At 37.3% G+C, this 25,081-nt stretch overlaps 1 protein-coding gene across 3 annotated transcripts in view; it reads right to left on the bottom strand.

Moving 5' to 3' along the window:
- Window positions 1-612: 612 nt before the first annotated feature.
- Window positions 613-25,081, bottom strand: part of NUDT14 (nudix hydrolase 14) — a 63,630-nt gene continuing 39,161 nt past the window's right edge. For 2 of the 3 annotated variants that reach the window (XM_026114101.2, XM_064511973.1), the window contains 3 exons: window positions 19,730-19,794; window positions 14,392-14,626; window positions 613-2,498 (listed from right to left, as the gene is read on the bottom strand). In XM_026114101.2, coding sequence (XP_025969886.1) covers window positions 2,258-2,498; window positions 14,392-14,626; window positions 19,730-19,794 — 541 coding nt within the window. In that variant the 3' untranslated portion in view covers window positions 613-2,257. The remainder of the gene's footprint in view (window positions 2,499-14,391; window positions 14,627-19,729; window positions 19,795-25,081) is intronic. The other variant, XM_064511974.1, reaches the window with a different exon arrangement.

The raw sequence follows: 25,081 nt of genomic DNA, 5'->3' as shown, positions 1-25,081 counted from the left end.
CCTGTGAGGGCCGGGCAGCCTGCCATTCAAGACAAAGGCTGCTGGTGTGTGGTGGCACAGCCCATCCAGCACTGGCTGACCTGTTTCCTCCAGTGGTGCTCTGATGAGTCCTATGTAATGCAGGTGCCAAGATTCGAATGCATTTCTAGACAGACTAATCTTTGAAAGGCATATTTAGTCAGATGAATCACACCCTGAATGCTTGTCACCAACATAGCTGGGTCAAAGCTTTGTGCTCTCACCAAGGTCATAAATGCAATGTGACTGTATCTTGCGAAGTACTGATTTCAGGTTATGGCTCCAGTAGGAGAAGGAACATCTGACTGGGGGAAAACTCTCAGCATCACACAAAGAACCTAATTAGAAATGGAGACGTTTTGTCCAGTTGTAATTTTGAAGCAAAGAGTATAAATAAAGAAATGCCATTTTGGAAAGTTTCTTTTTTTCCCCTCTGGATTACTGCATTATGCAGCAGAAAAGCTTTTGACTATATACATACACATTCATTAGCTTGACACTGAACAGTTCAAAAGGTATTGTGTAATAACTTTGATGGAATGAGATAGATACTTTGGCAGCTACAGCCTGGAATAAAAGACATTAATGCCTGTATCATACTTGTATTATTTATTATTCATATTCTAGTAGTCCTTAAAGGCCTCAGCAACAATCAGGACACATTCTACTAGACACTGTAAAGACGCACAGGAGCTGAGACCCAGCCTTAAAATACCTTCCAATGTAAATACACAAGACAGACAAAATTAATTTACTTTTCATGATAACTCAGCCTTTGACTCATCCACAGACCAGGCACAGTTCAATGTAAATGCGTCTGAACTTTCATAAAAGGTGTCTGACTCCCTTGGACTGAGACTGTTCTTTCTCCAATGACTTTCCAATGAGCTTTCCTCTGTAACTGTCAGTAGAATAGCAGCAATTTCAAATCAGTCACTGGATACAATTGTATCTGTACTGTATTTATTCTAGTTGCACATTCCCAGTACTGGTCTCCTGAAAATACATAGTACCTCAGTAGTCCTACAAACATATGTAATGTCATGTAAATGAACATTAACTGAGTAACATGAACAAGTGCATAATTAAATTGCCAGACAATTCTCTCTCTTCATGCTATTAAGTTTCATATGACAGTCTACATCTAAACTATGCTGATAGACTATATAATATACATTCTAATTAGACGACTTATTGAATCAAACTGTGTTGCTCAGTATCGGTGCAGGTTGTACAGGCTACACTGTAAACTGCACAAATGATAATAAAACCTCTCAATATAGCACTTCCGATCACTGCATTTCAGAAAGCTTTACTGAGGAGTAAGTCCTATTCTTTTCATTTTAGCAATAAAGAAATTGAGATGCACAACATCTCAAAGAAAGGACTTGTACTAGTCATCTCATAATCAAATGAAAAGAATTTTGGCCTCTCAAGTCCTGGTCTGGAGGACTAAGTCTGATCTAATTAATCAAGGATTATTCATAAAACAGAGAGATATGTGTTCCAGTGGTAGCCCCCACGATTCATCCCTATATCCTCATCAGTGGTGCTCAGCACTGCAGTTGGAATACACTCTAATACATAGTTTTAGAGCTGGTCTATTGTCAGAATGACAAATTAGCAGAACAGCTTACAAATGTGTTTCTGTCTGCTTACGAAATAAAGGTCTGCATGTTCAGAAATGCAAACATTTTCTTTACAGGAGCTAGGCATCACAGAGAAAGCTCCTCCCTGAAAACCGTGCAGAATTCAGGCATATAGTTAGGATATTTGACTATTAAGGTTTGCTGGCCAAAGAACTCCAAGCCAAAAACAAACAAACAAACCAAAAAAACCTCCAGTTACGAGAACTACAGTGAACAAGCAGCTGCTAGTATCTATAGACCATAGTAACAGGCCTGTGTAGCAGCTGCACTAAGGCTCTGAGCATCTCCACAGAACAGTGGTAGAGTAGTGCCACAAAAAGGGAGAGCTTCTAAGACTGGACACATTTAGGTTTTGTGTGGGAATCAACATTTGCCTCTCAGAGACAAATCCTAGCCCCAGTGAAGCCAGTAAGAGTTTTGCCACTGGTGGAAATAGGGTCAGGATTTTGCTTCTAATTTTGCTTCAAAGTTTATTTTTGGAAAGATTCCCTTTGTGATAATCTGAGTTGATAAAGGCAAGCAGACTTGGAGTTTTCTGTACGCATAGAAATAATGGGAAAGCTTTTCTCACAATCTCTGATGTTTTGATTTTATTTTTTTGGTAGCTTGGGTGCTATGTTGTTTTGGAACCACACAAAGCCAAAAATGACACCTGGTGTCTTTGGGAGACTCTCATCAAAAGCAAACTTCATGGAGTCTTCTAAAGGTATTTCTACAACTTCTATCAGCTCTCCTTCTTCAGGCTGGCCACCTCCTTTACCAGTTTTCATCTGATCTGTTATTTCTGCATAAAATAAGGTGTGCCTAGAACCTGTCACACCAACTCCAGACCTGGAAAAAAGTAGAGAGGAAATTTTGTTTTAGATAAAAAGAAGTTAGCAAGGAACTAGGAATGGAAACCTGGATCCTTAACTTGTGTCCCCTACACAGTGCCAAAATACATATCGTTATCCTCTGTTAATTTATAGGTTTAGTACCTATAGATGCAGTTTTGTTAACACAGAAACTGATTACAACTTTCATGCAGAAAAATCAACATTTTTGAATACAGTTCCATTTGAAATGGATTCATCTTCAAATATATCCTGCAGCTATGGAAAGATGCTAGTTAGGGAGGACATAAAAAAAGATAGTCTTTGAATTGGTGAACAGTTCCATGTATACTGAAGTTGAGAGAAAACTTTTTCAGCCAATCCCAGTGACAGCTGGATCACACCATGATCCACAGAGATCTACAAATAACAAAATGAAGCTCCACTGTGTATTTGTATCCTACATTTGCTTGCTTGTTTTTACACAAATATTTCATTTTTTGATTCTTAAGAAGATTATGTCCATTCACAGCTGGAGTCCTCTACTCATGGACTGGATAGGTACAAGAATAGAAAGGCAGCCTCAGTCTTTCTCTATCCTTCCTGAACTTTAGCCTTGACCCAAATGGACCACCCTAAGCACACATGTTTCTGAAGTAATTCAGTCTCCCAGCTAGATTTGTTACAGTGGATTTAGCTGAGGATATTTTAAATTATGTAGTCCTTCTTCAGCTAGACAGCTTGCTGTGTATTGTACTTATTTGTTAATCCTCTATTTCCTTAGAACTATTTCATTTAGGTATTTTTAAATAAGGGATAAGTACATAATCCACTTGGTCCTTCTAAGAAAATATTCACATTGCGACAGCAACTTCTTCATTTCACATGATTACAGGTGACTTTTCATATTGAATGAAGCCTGATCCAAAGTTCACTGAAGCTATGAATCAGGAAAGCTGAAAAATTAGTCTCTATATTATTATACATACATAGGATTCTAAGATTTGTAGCATTATTATGCTCTTAATGTGTATATCCATGCTTACCCTATCACTAGATAACTAAGTCTCTCTCAGTTAATGCAACATGAATCACACCCCATTCACATTCCATTCATCATTTGCCCCTCAATTTTTTAAGAACACCTGGAATTATTTTGATTGGGCAACTAATACTGGTTATTGAAGCTGTTTTTCTACATTGACATACACTCTTTTTTAAAGACAGAATAGGGAGTGAACAAGTGAATTCTTTTCTGAAAAATACTACTGTGACTTTGGGCAAGTCATTTCACTCCCCTGCGATCATTCCTGTATCTGTCAGAAACGTGCTACAGAAATTCATGTGCCTTTGTCTGGCACTTCCAAGAGCTTAGAATGAAGACTATGCAATTTCTTTCATTCTGTGCTCATCACTAAATTTGAGTGTCTATACTATTTTTTGATACACGCTTTTACCAACAAAACGTGACCTACTAGCATGCAGCAAGAGACTAGACTAACAGCTTTCCCTTTCTCTTCCACTCTCACCAAAGCATGTGACCTCCTTTCTCAGTCAATCTGATTTAGTATTTACTCTCCCTAAGGACCTGTTTTTTGCAGCCACTGTCCTTAGTATTTGTATCCTATTATGGTGACCGTCAGAGAAAGTTTGTCAATAAAAGAGCCGTTCAGAGCTGACCATCATCCACAGACTACATGTGCCATCGGCACTAGATCAAATGCCTTCTCAGGATTCCCCCGTGCTACACTCCCTTTTTCCTTCTCTAATGGGAAGCTGCCTGGAAGAATAACACCGTTCGTCAGGCGTGCTGCCACTCATCTCACCACAACCGAATCTCCAACTAGGAGACAACACTATACAAATGTAGTCTTGGAAAGCAGTAGGAGTTGTGCGCTGGGCCCACCATGCTGGCTTAATCATTCTAATCTCAGTATAAAAGTAAGGTAGAGTGATTTTTTATCAAGTTGCTATCAGCAACCAGCTCTCAAAAGTTGGAATGCCATTTTTTATGCTAATGTATGATCAGTGCTCTTTCTGCTGTGAGGATGATGGCACACTTTTACTACATTCCCTTTGTGTTTAAATACAATATATTTTCTTGGTCTTATCAAGCAATAATGTATAACGTTAAAAAGAAAAACAACAACAGTGGAAATGAAATACTGATTAAGAGCAAACAGATCTATTTCACAGTCCACCACTGCTGGCCATTTAAGCTGTAGTCATTCAGTGAACAATCTGCCTCCAGCTTATCCACCTTGTTCTCTGTCACCGACCGCTGACCCATACGCTACCAACTCCTCGCTCTCCTAGTTCCGTCCACTGGAAAGAGCCTTACTGAGAGAAAGCATTCATGATGAAATAGTACATTGTTTGTTCATTTTCCATTCCCTCTTTTTCTTCTTCTTTTCTTGTTTGAGGAGGCAGAAACAGTTTTATTTTGCCTTATCAACTAGAGATCCAGATCTGTTTTTCTCTATCTATAGTGATACATGTTCTTTGAGTGTTTCTAGAAGAATTATATTTTTAGTAATTACAAAAGAATAGGACACTTGGGGTTCAGCGATTTTTTTGTAATTGATAATAAGAAATAAAAACAAACAATCTGCACTGTAAAATCTTCAAGATGGAAAATGAAGCTTGTTAATCTCCATAGGCACTATGAAGAAACACAGCACTATTCACAATATATTTAATGTTACATCATTTCTGATTAGTGTCAAATCTCAGTTTCATCTTGTGTGCTCTACCTCTTGCAATTGGTGTAAACGATTTTTAGTTTTTTAGTAACAATCTGGGAAGTTTGTTTCATACTGAATGCCACCCAAGAAATAATAAAAAGGAAAACATAGATCAGCTGAGGTGCAGAATACATTCTTTTCCCTTCTGATCTGTTTCTCATATTAATATAACTGGTACAGAGCTATAGTTGGAGAATGAAAATGCTCTGAAATGGACTATACACATGTCAGCTTGACATTATCTAAAGGTTATGTACAAAAAAACATACAATCTTTATTTAGAAAACCCTTCTACTAAAACTTTCTGGCTTGATAATTTACAGCATAATCTCCTCCTATACCACTCATGACCTTTCACTTCTGAAATAGCTGCAGCTGTGGAAATCACATGAGTTCACTCTCCACACATCTTTTCTTTTGAGTAAAAGCAAACTGCTTCCTGAGGTGCAGCACCATAAAAGATTCAGTTTCTTGCCTCTGTAGTTCAAACAGAAGAGAGCAATTTCAATATGCTACTATTTCATTATATTATTTACTCATATGATAGTTCCGCTAAATCAGTGTTTCTTTGCTTCTGGATTAAATATATCAAGAGTGGCTGCTCAGTACACTTGAAAAGATGAAAGTGCTGGACATCAATATCTTTCCTTTGTTATGTTGCCCAAAGTTGCCCTCAATTTAAGTGGCATTCCTCTACATATACTGGCATATTATTTGTCATAGAAATCAATGGAAAATTTGTGACAATATGTATTTGAGGCCGGACATTGCCACATATTCATTTTGCCCATTCTTTCTTATTTGATTATTTATCTTTTTCTGGTGTAACTTTGCTGTGGATTATTCATTAAAACTCATAAAAACTTCCAAATTAGCGTTAAGTAAGATCAAAGAGTATGGCCACTAATTTTCATGTTATTCTAGTTTACTCTTCCACCTCCAAAACAGCACATTTAACATTTCTAAAATTACTTATAATCCCCTTGCTAGTTAGATGGCTGACTTTGGAGACTATTACATTATGTTATTTATGTATATATTGGCTGTTTTTACTGTGTTACTACATGTCTATTTCAATGGTTTCAGTAAGAGGTTGACAGAGAGAGGATTGTACTTTACTTCATAAAACAGATCTATTTCTTGTATCTTTTTATGTGATAATTCATTGTCTAAATGCTCTGGCTTATTTTGTCAGTTTATCATTTTCACGTGGATCCATGATGAATGCCCTTTACTAAATTAAACATTCTCCATTATTGCCTACTGCTGTCTTTTGCAACATTTTTAGGCTTAGATATTCTTATACTCTGCATGTCCTTAGAAAACCGTCAAAAAGAACACTATTGACATTCCATTTGTCTTTGTACCTTTCATTTTTACATAAAACCAAGTTAGCAGGTTTGTTGCTTTGAAGCAGTTTTGAGTCTCCATCTGGTTGAAATAATAAAGTGTTTTAAAAATAGGTATACATTTTCATGATGTGATTTTAGGTATTGGGACAGGAGGATGAAGAAAGTAAAGAGGGAGTAGAAGGTTGGTTTGGTAAAGAAGCAACAGGCTGCCTTTATGTTTTCAGTATGTTTTCAGGCTTATGTGTCGTTAACAACCTGCTATCCTCTTGCACAATTATTTGCACTTTCAGTATATGATGTTTAAAGAATTCTGATGTGCCTTTATTCATGGTTAAATTCTCCTTTTTGCTACCTTCTTCCTCCATACATGGTCTGTGAAATATTTTTCCTGTCCCTAGTATTTTACAGTACAAATAAAGTGCTTTTGCCACGATCTCAAATGAGTCACCTATTAACAGATTACAACGATATTCATTAGCTTTGCATCTGGGGAAATCACAGGGGTCAGCACACCCGTAATGGAAGCGATGAGTTTCACCCTGGGAAAACCACCTTCCCGGCAAAGGTGTCTCCCCCTTGCTGGTACACGAGAAGCTTGGTTTGGGTGAGGGCCAGCAAGATCTGAACTCACCGGCCCACGCTGACAGCTAGGGTTTCAGGTCTCACTCCAAAGGGTTAGCACCATGTTGCCCGAACCAGGCATGTCATGGCTCATACTGATCCAGACCTGCTAAGCCTGGCTTGACCTAGCTGGCTGTTCTAGATATATTTTGATGCGTCTGCACAGTGTTTGACTCTTATTCACTACTGTAGGACAAATGCAAATGATCTATAGAAAACACACCTCTGATTTCCTGAGTCTCTGTCATGAGGATTGGTTTCCTCCTGAGAAGTTTAAAGTTGCTTCAAGTGACAGCTACATGGCTGACAAATACTCTTTGTCAGATCTTTAGGGCATAAGCTCATCACTCTGCAGCTTCAACAGAAAGAGACTTTTAAGACCTGAAATCTGTTAGTACTAAACTTTTCGCTTTTTTTCAGAGACAATTAGAAACCTCTATTCTGACAACAAGTTTATGAATGTAAACATGCCAAAGTAAGGATATGAAAGTTTTATGTTTTTTATCACAATAGTAACTTTGACGTAAGTTTAACACATCCTAACAAGATTGTATGCTGCATTCCCATATTGCATTTCAAATAAAACACTCAAATACTGTGATCAAATCATGGTATGGCTTTCAAAGCTGTGGGCAACACATTTGCAGGTACCAGCACAGTGGAGATGCAGGCTCTGCAGAATTACTGCAAAGTGCTTCTCTTCACCTCCCACTCAGGAGTGGGAACAGACTGACAGGATAAGGTTATACCTACTGTATTTTTTATCTACTTCCCCCTTAGACTAGGGAAAACACAAGGGAGAGACTGTTACTCCAATCTGCTTTTGAAACCTTGCAACAGTAGTTATCACAAAGCCTTTGTTTATCTCTTTCCTTTTATTAAATGTATGAGGAATTATGTAGCATATGCAATAGGGATGACAAAATGGGACTTTTTGCTATTTGATATCTAAGTCCATAACTATAAAGCTACATTACATAAATATTTTTGACTACAAGTGGGTAACAGAATCTTATTGCTTTAAAAAATCAATTGTTTAGTAGTGCCTAAAAGCCACAATTGAGATTGAGTCCACCCTGTGTGACTGCCTATGCTCAGTAACAGAGTTTCTGCTTTGAACAACGTGTGTGTGTGTGTGTGTGTGTGTGTGTGTGTGTGTGTGTGTGTGTGTACACATTTGTAAGCAGGGTCAAAATTCAAAGCATGTTCTCAAGATTAGCTTTCCTCTCTCCTCATGTCTAGATTCTCATCTATGCAAGCACATTATTATATTCAATATTTTAATTTGAAGGAACAGAAAAAATGCTGTTAAAAAAAAGAGTATTTTATAATCTCCTGCTCTGCTGAAACATGGGGGAATACTCTATCATAAACAAATACAAACTGACTTACCACTGAGAAAACTTAATCAATGGTTTAACTCAGATTTCTGATACACAGCAATTAAAAGCTAAATTTCTCATCTTTTCTTAATATTTAATAAATATACGATAAATAAACAATCAACATTTAGCTGCTCATACCAACATAGAAATATGTTCTTTGATTGTAATCTGGCATAGTTAATATGAAATTCCTAAATGAAATATATCCATTTATAAAATATAAATCATTGGATGCAGACTTTGGGAACACAGTGAATATACAATACATGTTTACAAATAAATGCAACAGAAATCTCTGCTATTTGTGCTGAAATCAAGACCTATTTAGGCATGCAGCATGCAAACTGATGAACAATGACATGCAGCTCCTATTGTCACTTCTTAGGACCTTTGGACAGTTCTGACACTAAAGGCAGCAGGTGCAGGGGAAAAAAGCATAGAAGTAATTAACATAAAATTATATTACATTATGCCATCATCCAACAGGTGTACTAGCAGGTGATCTTCCTAATTATAATGCACTCCAACATTTTCAAGACCATTATTCTTTCTACATAATAACCTATGAATACAAACCTTTTTTACGTCATTGCACAGTGGCTAATAACCATAGCACAGTAATTGGAACATCCAATATTAACTCTATGAATACTCTTCTTTGTTGCATACCTTTGGAAAAATTTCAAATGTATGAAAATTAAAGTACCAGTGTTAATAGTCAGGCCCTTAAACTAATCCATCTGATTTCTTCAGAGCAGGGCTTAGAACCTGCAGCTCTGATTGTATCCGGTTCGTACCCATCCGTTTATTACAACCTCTGACCGAAAACAAAGATGGAAGGAAGGGGAAAGAAGCTGAACCACAAACTATGTAATCTTTATCCTGATACGGTGATGCATTACTGATGTCCAAATCATTTTATAAATATTCAAGAAGACCAAGCATTTCAAGAACTAATAGAAAATGCTGTAAGTTGCAATAACAATAAAAGCAACATATTTAATAGTAACAACAACATATTTCCCTGCCCCTCTGCTGTAAAGAAACAAGTCTCAAGGAAGATAGCTGGAAGTAGTTCTGCCTAAGAAATGAACTCACAGCTGAATACCATATAGGATTCAAACTCAAACTGCTAGGATAGATACTGTGATAGAAAAAAAAAATTATATCTGATTTATGAGTAAGTCTAAAGACTTGTTCACTTACAAAATTTCACATTTAGGAACATAAAACTGGAAGAACCTCATAGATTTACTTTAGGGCTGTTAAAAATCAACAGTTTAATCAACAATCATTTTCATTAAGGCTCAGTTTATGATGATACTACTATAGTATCAGCTTCATTTTATTATTGATCCACATGGTTCCTTTAGATAAATCCCATCTACCATCCCAACCATCTATGCCATTTTTGAATGAAGCCATACATACAGTTGACTAGAACTCAACGCAACAGTGGGGGCAACAAAAACTTTCATAATGGAAGATGAAACCTCCAAAAGTAGATCAGCTGCTGACAAAACAGAAAAGAGTTAGCAGGTTACTTACCCACGTGCTAAACACCAAAGTAGCAGTTTGTGTAGGTATGCTAAGAAGGGAAAACTCACCATACAGGGTGAAAACAACAATACAGATTTTTTTCAAAATGATTACTGCCTCCATCTACACAGCAGAACAAACCATTCTCCTTTAAATCTAGCTTCTGGGTAGCAGTATTCTGCAACAGGCACAGTTCAATGCCTGATTCCTCTGACCTCCTCCAGTCAAGCCCCTCTTAAAATGTTTGTCTTTCTCCTGATCTGCCCCCAGTCCCAATCTCCTTCACTCAGCCACTCCACACTGTCCTCTTGTTGCTGGAACAACTTGTTCCTAAGACTTTTGCCCAGCTAGTGTCAATTGCCCAACGCCTAGCTTCTGATTCCTCCTCAACTCCTGTTACTCTGTGGATCATTCAGAGAGAGTCTGAGATCTGCTTACTTCGATGTCCAGCTTCTACTGGATCATGTCACAGGAGCTTTGACAGAGCTTAAGCATACTGTAGCATTATTGCAATTATCCTTTTCTGATCAACTGAGAACTGTAACATCCTCCATTATCCCCCCCCCCAAAACCCAAACCCCCAAACCTACCACTGCAGGCCCCATTATTATCAGCAAAAAAATGCTATCTTCACATAACCTCCAGTCTTTACTGGCACCTACTGCTTGTCAGCAGAGTGAAATTAAGCTTAAACATGATCTAAGTACTCTCCTCATTTCCAGAGTTTCAGCTCTGCTGGGACATTTCAGTGCTCCAGGTTTGCCCTTGGGATATTTTTTCAGCATTCCTACTTTACATTATACATGGACCTGAATCAGATGTTTAGATTCACCTGGTATCTGAATTCCATCTGACCAACATGATGAACCACGAACCTCTAAATAATACAGTACCTTCAACTACTGAATACAAGATTCTTTAAAGGGTACAGTTCTCCACATTGATGAACCTATACTCTCTGAGTTCATTAGTTTTCATTGCATATTTTTTCTCTGCAGCATTGCTCCATTTCTTCTTCCTATTTCTATTTAGGATCTTCTATTCCATTTTTTCCCCTAGTCTAAATTCTCCCTACACAATGTTTGTGCCCTCTCCTCAATCCATTAACTACAGAACCGTATTTACCTTCATAGCTAAAACCAATTCTCCCTTTACATTTCATGTGTCTTCTCCTTTTCATATCCTTCCATTAGGTCTAGCTCAAGTCCTGCTTTTATTCAATGCGGGCAATTTCCTTCTCATTACCACAGTGCCAGAAAAGATGTTATTAGGAATACAAGACAACTCCCTGCTTTCAGACTGAAGAGTGTGTTGACACAGAAAACCTTGCTCGTATGGAAGTCTTCTTGATGTGCATGCAATTCTGAGTTTTTATCTACAAAGATGTAATAGTCTTAACTCAATAATTATGAATTATATAAACATTTTTCACGTGGCCTTATTTGCATCAAGATAGGAACAATAGCTAACAGAGATTTGTCAAGAATACATAATGTGCAGTCAAACTAATTTCAGCTATAATAGGATAAAAGGTCTTGTGGATAGGGCATGCAAAACAAATAATATCACTTGAATTTATTAAGGATTTGGACTCTATCCAATATTTCATTTCATTAAGAAGTTAGGAAAACTCGATATAGTTAGAAATGAAACTATGAAACGGGTGCAAAACCAGTATGACAACAGTACTCATGGAGTGGTAACAAGATCAAATTGGATATAGGCATCAAACAGGATTCCACTGGGGACCAGCCTGGATTCGATATAATTCAGTATTTTGTTTTAGGACTTGCATGTTGAGATAGAGACTGCAGATGGCAAAACTGGGATAGATTATTTATAAGAAGTCAGAGATGAATATTAGAAGCCAAAATCATCCCAATAATTTGGAGAAATGGTCTGAAAAATACGATGCAATTCCGTAAAGACAAGTTCAAGGTTCTATATTTAGGGAGGAATAACAAACAGCACAAATACAGACAGGAAGTGAATGACAATGCAGCAGTTCTGCTGAAAATAATTCTGAGATTGGGGAGGCATCGTAGACCATAACTCAACAACATATTCCACTGCAAAAAAGGTGAACATCATACTAGAGCATGTAAATAAAATCATCTGTAAGACTAGGAAAGTAATGCTTCCACTCTATCTGATACTGGTATAGCTTCTGCTAAAATACTGCATTCCACTTTGGGCACTATGTTTCTAAGAAAGATGCAGACCAAATGAAGAGGAGGTAGAGGTCAGCAAAAGAAATGATCAGATACTTAGAAATCACAGTCTGAAGAGAAAGCCTGAATCAACTACAATGGTTTTGCATAGGCAAAAATAAAGCCAAGATGGCACATGTTCAAACAAATATGCAGCAGGTAAACAGAAGTACTTCACGTCCACCGTGAACAGGGGAATAGGTCATGGACTCAGAGTGAGGAACAGGAAATTTAGACAAGACATGAGAAAAAATTTGCTTAAGGCAAAGATAGGTACACACTTGAAACAGAATGTTTGGAGAGGTTATGAAATGAACAGATTTTAGAGAAAACAGAGAATGTGCATTTATCAGAAATGTTTCAGATCCTGCTGAGCCTCAGTTTTGGAAGAGGAGTCGTCTAGATGAGACCCTCTCAAAATGCCTTCCATTTCTGTTTTCTAAGGCTTCTCTCAGACCTGATACTGAGTGGATCAATAAATAATATAAAGCAATTATTATATGGGTCATTGAGATGACAGATCATAGTAGAATTACCTAATGTACTATAATCATTAACAGATTGCATAGGCATTCATGTCACATTTTATGTCAAAGCTTTGTATGACAGTCACAGCATGAATGAAGGTATAAACAATTTGGAAAAACCTGTCACTCTTACAAAAAATGTTCTTAGCAGATTATAGGGGGACAAATTATTTCCCTTCTTTACATCAAATACTCAAGGACCTGACAGATCTGCCTCTTTGGCTAACAGAAGAAGAACACAACGCAGTCAACAGCAAGACCATAAACTTTAGAATCAAACTCACTTGATAATATAGAACATAGCAAGTCCAACATGAAGCCACTTAAGTATAGTATTTGGGCAAATAAAGGCCTGTATCCATTGCATGTCAAAACTGAGTATTTATACATATACGGGTGTGTGCATGCGTGCATGTATGTATTTATATGCTATGGTCCATCAATGTCACAACATACAAAATGCTATGGGCAGCTTCTGTTTATAAACCTAGAAAGCACTTTTTCTTTCAGCAGAACAAACCCTTAATCTAGTTTCAAGGAGTTATAAGAGACAGCTCCTGTGATTCACCCCCCCACACCCTCCGAAGCATTGCTTGTTAATCCAGCAGGAAATAACATTTGCCAGGATTGACAGCTGTGGATTTGTATTCAATTCCCAAATTAAAAACCAATGACAGGGCCTACTTCAACAGAGATGTCAAGCAAAACAAAGAAAGTAAAAAACCTGCAGCTCTCTCTGTAAAATTAATACATATGTTTGGAATAACAATACTACAGGGTGGGAAGGAGCTATAATGGTATTAAAGCTGTGTGCAAAATTTCTCGATTTTTTTTAATGATTGACATATTGTATTTTTCCTCTTTCATAGTAGGTTTTCCCTTTATACCTAATGTATGTTTTAATACATGTTAATATCTATTTCAACAGATTTTTAAGGCCCTGCAATAAATGGCATGTAAAAACCATCACAGCTAAGCCCCAGCCCCCCATATTCATTACTGTGCAATTCACAAAATTGAATTGTTTATATTTTATGGCCCTGATACTACAAAGAGATCTAATCGTGCAAATTGTCATGCTGCTGCAGGGCTCTATTAATGGAAAATCAGAGTCCATCTCAGGCAGCTTCTCTTGTTAATCGGAATAATAATAATCAGAGGTGGACAAAGCCTGACACAGTAAAGCAGGACAGTTTCTGACAAAATATTTTCTAACATCATAACAAACTCTGCCCTTAAGAGATCTATGAACTTTTTCCAATGCAGTTGAGACTTTAATAGTCTTTGGAACAAATCACAATAGTCTAATTCTTATTTGAAATTCCATCCCATAATTATGAGTTGAGATGTAATTTGTTACATCTTTGTAAATACTCCTCTCACTTTCTGAAGATTACACCTTTCACATACTTCCATATGTCCTTTGTTTCTTCAAGACACGACTTAAACGGGGAACATTAATTTACATTCAAGCCACTTCAGAAATCTGTCTTTGAAACAATAAAGTTAGGAGTGTTACCTTACTGCTATTTACCTGTAAGAGGTGATCTTCCTTAGGTCTGTAGCAGGAACGCAATAGCCACACTCTTCTAAGATTTCCTCACGTGCTACTTCTTCTAAAGAAAGGTCTGGTTTGTCTACAATGCCAGCACAGAGTTCATAGGTCACTCCTACTACAGCAGGTAAAGGATCCTCTAAATGACAGTTCTCCTTGTCTTGATTCTGGAAGACTTGAGGACAATGCCTTTCTACTTCACACATATAAACAGCTTAAAAAATACAAAAGAAAAAGAAACAATAGTTTTTTTTCTGACTGTGCTCATACTAAATGGAAAAAAAGACACAGAGCATGAATTTTGCCTGGGAATTTATAACCATCAGGGCATCTGAGAGTGGCAAGGCAGTCAGCTAAGTTGTGTATTAAAATTATGACACACTGAAATTAGAATTTTAGAATACAAAGGTTTTCTCGCCATTTCTGCAGAATTATCCTTAAACATTATTTCTGCTTACATCATTTGGGATTAGTTCATGCACACTGCAAAAAAAAATGGAAGTTAGTTCATCCCACAAGTCTACATCCCAGAAGCTCTAAACAGCTTCCACTTGCTGGGCAGTACGGATATCAGGACTTAACTTAAGCTATGCAGTTATTTTGCAGGAAAGTTGGGTTGTACATTATGTACCATGTGCACAATGATGAGTCTTTCAGCCTGTCAACTCAGCTGTTATTTAGAAAGGATATGAAAAGCATGCATGTTTGTTTGAAAAAAAAAAAAATCCTCTTTTGAACATATAGTTCCTTGCACAGATTCCTGTGTGGAATTTAAAAAAGACTTTTTGAATTAATCTACAAACAGCTGCCACTGTAATGTACTCCTAAATAAAGTGCAATTGACATATTTTAGCCTGTATTTAAGCAAAACTTTTCACTGATGTCAACAGAAGTTTTGCCCGAGTAAAACCTGCAGGACTGCATTTAAATACACAATGAATCACTATTGACAATTCCAGATCACTACAACTTTAATTTACAGGTATAATTCCATCTGTTTTTTCTTTGAAATTTCCTCACGTCTATCCTTGCTTTTAATGAAAAGTTACTGTAGTTACCAGAGTGTTATAAAACACCAAGAATAAAAACTATTTTAAAATCTGAGATTATTTTTATCAAATTAAAATATTTTACATGCATATTTTATATATGCATAACATCGTTTTCAAATGAGCTTATTTTCTATTCCCCATTCCAAATCTTATAGAACTGGTATATAAAAGAGCTTGAGTTTAAAGAACAGTTTTCTTCCTCAAGTTACTGGATATGGTTCATTATTTCTTAAAATTATGATATACAAGCACGGCCCTAAAAAATTGTTGTAGCATAAAGGCACAGTGACCTACTCTTAGGCACTTTGTCTCTAGGAAAGAATCTGTACCCCAGAATTTGGTGCCTCGGCTCCTGCTACAACACTTGTTGAGACACCTCAAAAGTGCAGGGCAAGAAGATCAGTACACTGAGAAGGGAGCTGCTTAGATCTGGCTTAAAAAAAAAAAAAAAAGAAAAGAAAACAACCCATAATGTGCAGAAATGTGTGCAAAAACTTGTTCAGAACTTAAGACTTTTAAAGCTGTTGTCAGGTGGTACATCTGGACCCTTAAGATGCAAACATTTAAGGAAAGGAGCCTCTATTTCTTATTCTAAAGGGATGAGTAGAGCCCATAGGTTTTTTTTGTTTTTTTTTTTTAATGTGGCAAGGAGGAACAAAATTATTCCATGCAAAGTCTGAGAGACAGATCCCTGGAGGGTGTATATTGTCCTAATTCCAAAAACTTACAAAAGCTGTGATAATTACCATAAATGACAACTACTTTCAGGATCTCTCCTAGCTAAGCCAAATAAAAGACTCTTAAGAGTCTAAGGAATCTTCAGTATTAATATCCCTCTAAGAGTAAATAAAAAAAGGAGTAACACATGCATCCAGTAAAGGACTCAGGCACCAAAAGACGGTGCAGGTAGATGGTAGGTACTGAAGCATGGAACTGTGATTAAAGTAACTCTCTGTTCAAAGCCTGCTGAATCCCTGAAACAAATCCTGTCATTCCAGCTGGCACCTGCCATTCTACTTGTCTCTCAGCACAACTGGGCTCCACGTAGATCAAACCCTATGTTCCCAGAAGGACAAAATCCAGCAGTTCTGTTCAGGGCATACCCTGGCATACACCAACACTCAAAGCAAATAGCCAGCTTCTGAAGAAAAGGAAAGTTACTAGTCATTTCTGCATAAGAGTCCAACAATTAGAGCTTTCACCAAGGAATCAGGGTATAAATCCACTGACTCTCACCAGGCTGAGGAAGGTTCAAACTCATAGCGTTCATGAATTAGGAAAGTCTAGAACACCAAGCTGAATGCTAATATCAGGGAACAGAGGGGTCCCCCACACCTCTCCTGAAGTTGAAAAATTGAATGCAAGATTGATAAGCCAGATGAGATACAGTAATGGGCAGAATATGAGTCTGTGGCCTATTTGCTAAAGCATGATCTTCAGATGGAAACCTGTGACTCTCCTCTTCCTTCTCCCAGAACTATTTTTGTTGTCAATTTACTTCAAATGCATAACCAGTTTTGAGAGCAGACGTTAGAATCAAGAACTCATCTCCCAGCAGAGCAATCCACCTCTAGCCATGTGTCTGATTGCTCTCTTGTCTTCCCGTGGCTTACGGTACTTTGGTTAGGAACAGCCACTTCATCACAGGGCAATCTCTTTCATCATCAGATGTATACCAGTGATGAGCAGCAGTGCAACGAGGACTTGGACAACCATGTAGGGCTCATTAAGAATCTTGATTAATTACTTGGGAGTCACTCAGCTGTAAGGAATCTCAGAGCAGAGACTCCAGTAGAACTGATGTACTCAAATTTCCTTCTACATAGCTGGGACAATGTAAGACAGAATTAGTCAAATCAGATGAGAACTGCTATTCAAAGCAGCCTTTTCAGGTGACTCATACAGAGACTTGTTTGCTCTCCTGAAAGACAAAGTGACAACAGTATGGATTTGGAGGGATAACTGGGATTTAGCTGACTGGGGAACACACTAGTTTCTGTTTAAACTTCTGGTTTCTCTTCGATTGCACCAGTGTTTAGTACCTCCTGAAACAAAACATGGCTTATGACTCAAATCTTTCTTGCTGTTTATTTTGAGTCATTGAAAAACAAACACCACAATCCACTGAATGGTCATTATATTTGCAGTGAAAAAAACAGAGCACATGTTTATAGGTACCAACCCTAGCCTTCCCCAGGAACATGTTATTTAATTATATTTGAAAATGTGTGGTCAATTGACTACCAAACTGAGCACTGCCCAGGACCTTGGCAATAAGTCATGTGTGAGGATCTGATATGGAAACTACTGAGATATATATGTAATTTTTCATTCTCTCTCTGCTCTTTCCAAATGTATGATTTTATTATCATTCAAGATGACCTAAGTCCACAGTGCCACCAAAAAGGCTGGTCCTATCTTCTACCTCACCCCAGATGTGTGCTTCTGCCATCCCTTCAAGCCAGCATGGATTTCCTAAGACTGGTCAGATCAGCTAGCTAACCTGCGTAAAAAATTATCTGTTTCAGCCATATCGGATCTCTGCCACGGCTGCATAAGGGCTTGTGCTGTCAAAGGGGACGAGGTGCGAATGTACGTATGAAGAGGAACTGCTGCCTTCAGAAGCAGCACAGACTTAAATGGGCAAAAACTGACCACAAAACCACACCCTAAGGAAAGGCAAGCACATATGTCAACAACCATGCGTGCCGGGGATGTGCCTGGTGATTGAGCTGCAGCTGTTTGCTCACAAGTGAAGAGCTGTGTTATTGTCTTCCTGGTGGGATCCTGATAGGCGCAAGTAATGAGAAAAGTCTTGGCTTTAATTTTTGTTCTGTGGAAACACCAGGCAGACAATCAAGGCAGACAATAACTAGGTAATGGAAACACAATTATAGCGATATGAGTAATGTACGGGCATGGCTGCAATCACTGAGCTGCTATGGGATGTCTGACTGAGCACCAGTGCCTACGGCCAGCTTTCTGAACAGTTCCAGCCTCTTATTACAATACAATACAATAGCCTCTGAATTACAAAAATAATCCAGTCTTTTGAGGCAGAGTCCTCTAGCAGGTTTGGTACTTCCATGGAGATGATATAATGGACATGTCTGTGTTACTGTAAGACCTATATCCCATGTTTTGCATCCTCCCACCTCCTCCCCACAATCTAAGCATATGCCCTTAATGGAAAAAATAATGGTTATTTTTACATGTTCTCATTCACATGTTTGTCTTTGGTTTTCCTAAACAAAGGTTTACATCATATACTGCTTTGTGTCCTCACAATGGGGGAGTATTTCACAGTCCATTATTAATCAATATATATGCATGTGTGTGTGAAAGCCTCTGCAGTCTAGCTGCCTAAGACTGCCTCAAATAGGGCAACAGATATAAAAGCTATTTTATTTGGCTGGCAAATAGAAGACAGTGAATTATCAATAAATAGATAAACAAACTCTTTCTCCCTATAATAGTAAACATAGTGCTGCAGGGGAAACATGAACTATCCATATAACACTGCTGCACAACACCGAACAGCCTGTCAATCATTATTGGTAAGGACAGGATGACACTACCCTAGAAAGTTTCCAGTAAAGTCTACCACAAGCAGTCTTGAAATGGTCTCTTAGCAACAGTCAGCGAAATATCTTGTGATTTTTTTTAATAAACATGCAGAGGATACATATTTGATTTTTAACCTCAAAAAGTAAATAATACTATGAATTAAAATAACTGATACAAAAAGTAAAAAAAAAAAAAAAGTATACTACCTTAAATTCATAATATATGGCAAAACAAAACTCTCCACAGATTGATGAAAATGTATAAATAGTCCTGAGTTTTTCTTATTTAAATTCCCAAGTATATAATGTACAATACCACATAAACTACTATTTTTTGTTTTAAAAAAAGGACTATTGTGCTTGGGCACATAAGCTGCCTACTGAATACTAGACAGGTCAAGATGAAACTTCAAATACAAGCACGCTCATTATAAACTTGTTTGCAATTTCATCAAAAAGAGGGCAATGACTAACCCCAAAAGCAGAACATCAGGCTACCCTGGTCATTTGTTTCATCTCTAATGGAAATTTCTTTGGTTAGAAATTCTGGCCTACTGAAAAGTGTGGGCTAAAATACAAAGAAACAGAATATGGAACAAAGATTTTGTCACCACAGATGCACCAACTTTTAACCGCTAAACCCCTTAATAGCTTGCTTCACTAGAGAGCAAAAGTAAATCTAAAAAAAAAGAGGATTACCTGGGCGGAACTGCTTCACCACAACAAAGCACTGCCGAGAAGTGTTAAAGATCAGGATTGACACACTAAGGGAGAAGATAAAAAACAAAGATCAATGCTTTATGAAGGATTAATGCAGCACAATTAAACTTACATCTTGTGAATTTCGTTTTAACTACATAAACACACAGGAGATTTATTACTAAAGCCACAGAGCAACAAGATACTTGTCCAAAATGCATCAAGAGTAATAGGTAATCGGTCATGTTGCCAAAGCCTAAGAGAATTCATCTAAAATTAGGTCACTTTTGTCTCCTCCCATGCAAACAAAGTAACCTGACAATCAATTCTTTCCCCCCCACCCCCCCCCCCCCAAAAAAAAAAGTCCACACCAACTCTACGGATACAATAGTAACAAAAAAAAAAAACCTCTTTAAAATAAAAATATTTTCTTCCCTCATATCCGTCTCAGATTAGGATAGTCAAACTCTTAGGCACAATCTAGTCCCAACCACAACCAGAGACTTCCCTGTGCATAAGCACAGAGTATCTCCTATTCATGGCCATTTGCTGTGTTTGGGCCTTAAACAGACACCATCCAAGTCTAAATGTGTACAAATTCAGATTAGAAGCAGTTTTAAGTGCTAACACATTCTGTGTCTTAAAAAGCACATTTTAATCTCTATCCCATCCCCCTGGCTGTTTGAAAGACATGTCATAGGAAAACCTGACAGGCCAAGCATTCAAAGAGGCTCAAAAACTGTAGAGCACTGATTTTCCCCACTCCCTCTTGCAGTTCATTACTCCTAGATTTTAATTGGTAAAAAAAAAATGAAGAAAAAAGTCTCTTTCCTAGGCTGGAATCCTATAAAAACCCACAAAAACAAGTGTACATTATGCTCATTACCACGGTAGCATTCTGTCATTTGTTATGCCTCACTGTATGCAATCGCAAAGTTCATTTATTATTCTATGAATTCTACAATAGATTAGACTAACAATGGCATATTTGCAGAGTTTAGTCAAACTCTCAACTTTCTTTGTGGAAGAGATATATATTTATTTTCACTATTTGATTTAATTATAAAGTCTCACAGGCTGCCAGAGAAACTGCTATTTGATGATTATTAAAAATAAAATTAATGTTTATTGTAATATATAACGACAAAAACAGAAAGGAAAAGTCCAGATGTTAACATTTATATTCACGGTTGCTAATCTCAAAGATCCATACTGCATATTGATAGTTTCCTGCCCAGGAGACGTTATTTGAAGGCAATTTTAAAGCAAAGGTTTTAGCCTTCTGAGATACTGGAAGTGACTATTCACACTGTTTACACACACAGGGGTTCCTTCTGATGAGCACAGTATCTGGGAGTTACAGTGTGGCTGTGAGCTGAAGTTAAATTAGAGCCTAAACTGTTTTTCAGGTTACTGAAGTATTATTCTTTGACCATTTCTTTTTTTTTTTTTTTTTTTTTAACCACCTTCCCCAAAGTGGTAATGTCTGAGGGCAGAAAAAGCACTAAAAACAAGGGGAATTTTTCCCCCCGATTTTTCTTTATTATTATTTTAAATTTAACTGTGGTTAATATATAAAATACCTGAAATCAGAGACAACAGCAGTTGAAAGCTAAAGTTACAGGGAACAGCAGCAACTTCCTGAAGGAAACACATGCCTTTTACCTTTCTTTACACCCATCACTCCATGCCCAGTCTTTCCTTTGGCTTGCCTTCTTCAGTATGTCTCGTTAAATAACTCATACCAACTCTCATTAAAAATGGCTCAGCTATTAGGCATTATTTTTTCCTAAGAGTCAATCATTTGAGATTTTTATGGAACAGATGGGAAAATTAAAAACAATCTGTCAGAATTAAGGAACAAGATCAAATTAAGCTGGAAAGGAGTAGCAGCAAGTTATTACAATTGTCTGCTTCTCACACCATCTTGAGATGAGAGGGTACAGAAATGGCACAAATCTGTAGAACTTTCTGTTTAATTACTTTTAATTTTCTGAGAGACTGACAAACAATTTTGAACATAAATTTACATTTTTTAACAAACGACAACATACAAGTCCTAATACTTCTCACCAGAATTGGAGAGTTACAGAGAAGAAGCTTCAAATTTAAACCTTCTTCAGATGAGTGTTGTACTACAAATGCAATGTGGTATTTCTTATTCCACAAAAAACAAGACAGCATGAAATATTTTCATAGATGATGAGATATACAACTCACGACAACCCTCCCAAAACTGCATTAACAACAGGTATTTGAATATCAGAGTAATTTAGGGCAAGACTGTTCAACTGAATCTCAGTGGAGGATCCCCTCAGCCATTGCTTTCAATGGGGTTCCTCATTGCTGCAACAGCCCAAATATGTGGGTTCAGTTGTTTGGTCTGGCCTATAAGGTAAGGACAGCATACTGAATACATTCAAGAGTTTTAAATCATCATGTAAAAGATTTATTAAAAAATTATTTCAAGATTACTATTTTCACCAACTATACAGGCTGTTAAACATGACTATCTACTGTAAAAGCAGAGGTAAAAATGCATCCTTCAATGGTAACATACCATAGAATGTTATATATGTATTTAACGTTTCAAGGAAATTCTTTAAAAATATTACAATGAATCCTATTTTAAAGAATTATACATATATATACATTAAAGTGATCAATAAAAAGTAAAAATATAAGATGAACAATTAAAACATTCACAGTGAATATTGGGAACGTTGCTGGAAGTAAAAGACACAAATGATCAGCCTAGCCCAAGTTAGACATTATCAGAATAATTACACAGAACCACTAAAAGGAAAAAAAAAACAAAACAGACTTTCCTGGAATGATATGAATCCTGGACAAGAATTTAATCTGACATTAACATCAAAAGTCCTAACTTAACAACAGGATTCATGCACATATCTCACAGCAGTCTACAGGGCTAATTTTTTTTTTTTTGGGGGGGGGGCGGTTACAGAGGAAAAAGTACTCAGATGTAACAGGATGATAGTGGACCCAAAGCTTGCCTCCATACCTTAAAAACAAGCCACAACATGTCTGCACAAATGAAACGCTATCCCAATTTAGACCTGCCAACCTTATCATTCTGGGTGGTAGATTGCTACTTCTACCATAATCCACCATTGCATATGTTTGCCTGCTACTCTTCCAGCATGTGGCATTCAGTGAAACAGAAAGAACAGGTCACCCATGTAAATGCAATGCCACTAAGCTACAGACCTGCAGCTGGGACTCATGGAGCACATGGCACAACCCTCGCACGCAGGTACAACTTGCAGCACTTGCCGCTGCTGAGGGTTTGCAAGCTCTGCAGGCAAGAGGTGGCTGGGGAGAAAACTCTTCAAAATGTGCTCTGCGTGTCATTCAGTAGTTGTAATTTGCTTCTGCTTCGAATGAGACACAGATCACCTTGGACCAGCGAAGGAGCCCTGGCTCCTCCCCGCTGAGTCTGTCGGAGGTTGCCTTAGGGACCACACCAAAAGAAGACATTAAGAGACGATACGGGCTTGTACAGAGTCTTCCAGGGACAGCAGAGATCGCAGGCTTGCTCTGCCTTCAGCCCAACACCTCCTCAGCCTCCTCCTGAAGTTCTATACAGATAATAAATCACCACTCCAGTTATGGCAGACTTTTCCCAAGGAAAGCAAGGATGTAAGCAGGTGCATTAACGTAAGATAGCATTCTGTCTTTCTGTAAATACATGAACAATTAGGTAGCTTTGAATTATTTTAAGGAAGAATCGTGCCTAAAATGTAAGACATCTACAAAGACCAGCTAGCCTGTACTTGAACTTTTACTGCATACTCAGGTTTTCAGTTGAAATGTGCCTAGTCTTGGTATTTGACATTTTCTTAAAGAGACATCAAAAAGACTCATTTCTAATGCTTTTTTAAGCACTATTCAGTCAGGGATCTCACATAACTATTAATCACTTAAACTCAAAAAAAAAAAAAAAAAAAAAACAACAACTGACTGAAATAGGCAGGTATTAGGCTTCTGTAACGGAAGTAAGGCTTCCCTAAGATATGTAAGTCACAGAGTAGAAATTACATACAGCTGACCCATGGCCATCTACAACATGGGAATCCAGAATCTTAATTCCTCTTCCCAGCTTTAAGACTCTAATTAAAAGAGAAGATATCCACCTGAATACATCCTTTATGATCCAAAACATCTCTTACAGAAGTTTAGAAAATAACTAAAATGAAAACTGACAACCTGCTAAAATTTTCACACACATATAGAGGACAGAAAGTTAATTCTTTTGAAGCATCTTCTAGCAGTTAAGAAAGTTAAATCAGCTTTGTCAAAGCTACAAGAATGTGTACATCGAAAGCTTCAATACTCCGAGGAGCTTTTTTGGTTTGCTTTTTTTCCTCTGAGGTTTTGGTTGTTGGTAAGTTTTGTGATTTCTTGTGTTTCTGGGTAGAAACAGAATTTCACCTTGTAGTCATTGCTTCAGTAATCTTCTCTCTTGATGATTTGTCAGTTGTTGACCTCAGCTACAGTTAATCCACAAGCAACTGCTAACACTTACTAATTGCTTTTCATGAGACAGAAACAAACTTTTAAAGTCCTTTAATAAATAAAATTAACTGAGCCTTTCATTATTCTTAGATATGACCTTAACGCATACTTTACAAATGTGTACTTGCAAAAAATACATCATAGCACAGTCACAGCAAAGAAAAGGACAAGATTCTCTTGTGTTCCTGTGAATGAAGTAAGACTCTCAAGGCTGGAGACAAGGCTTTTTAAAGATAATCTTGTACTAATACTACAGTATGCTAAGTAATTGATGAGGTAATAAGGGCAGAGAAACTGACCTTTCTTTAATCATTGTAAGAGCAACTCAATATCTCCCTGTATAGATGTCTAGCATATCACAGACACAAATTCTGATCAGAATGGAGTAACAGAAGATAAAGCACCTAAAAAGGCTGCCCACACATTAAAAGCCAGGACTTCCCAGTTATTAACCTCTGCTACTTCAACCTACCCTTAAAGGCTAAGAATGATTTCATAATTAGTTCAAAGTCTGCAATATTCTTTGTGCTGCTTACAAATGATAATCTCAGCTCTATAAAGGAGGCTCTGGGAAGTAATGTTATTTGATTTAAAAAAAAAAAACCCTTAATATCAGAACATGTGGTTATTCAGTTACCATTCTCAGAGAAGAGAATGGAAATAGAATGGAAGATTCCAAAACAGTGAGTACAAAGATGACAGGCAGGAATAAAAGCAAGTAATTGATACAGGCAGTCCCCTTGATTCGCAAAAGATACTTGCTATTAAAAATCCCCTTGATACAATCAGAAGAAAATAACCCAAAGTAATGTG

This window comes from Dromaius novaehollandiae, chromosome 5 (assembly GCF_036370855.1).
Source record: "Dromaius novaehollandiae isolate bDroNov1 chromosome 5, bDroNov1.hap1, whole genome shotgun sequence".
Classification (NCBI taxonomy): Eukaryota; Metazoa; Chordata; class Aves; order Casuariiformes; family Dromaiidae; genus Dromaius; species Dromaius novaehollandiae.
This window is presented reverse-complemented; position numbering and strand designations above follow the sequence as displayed.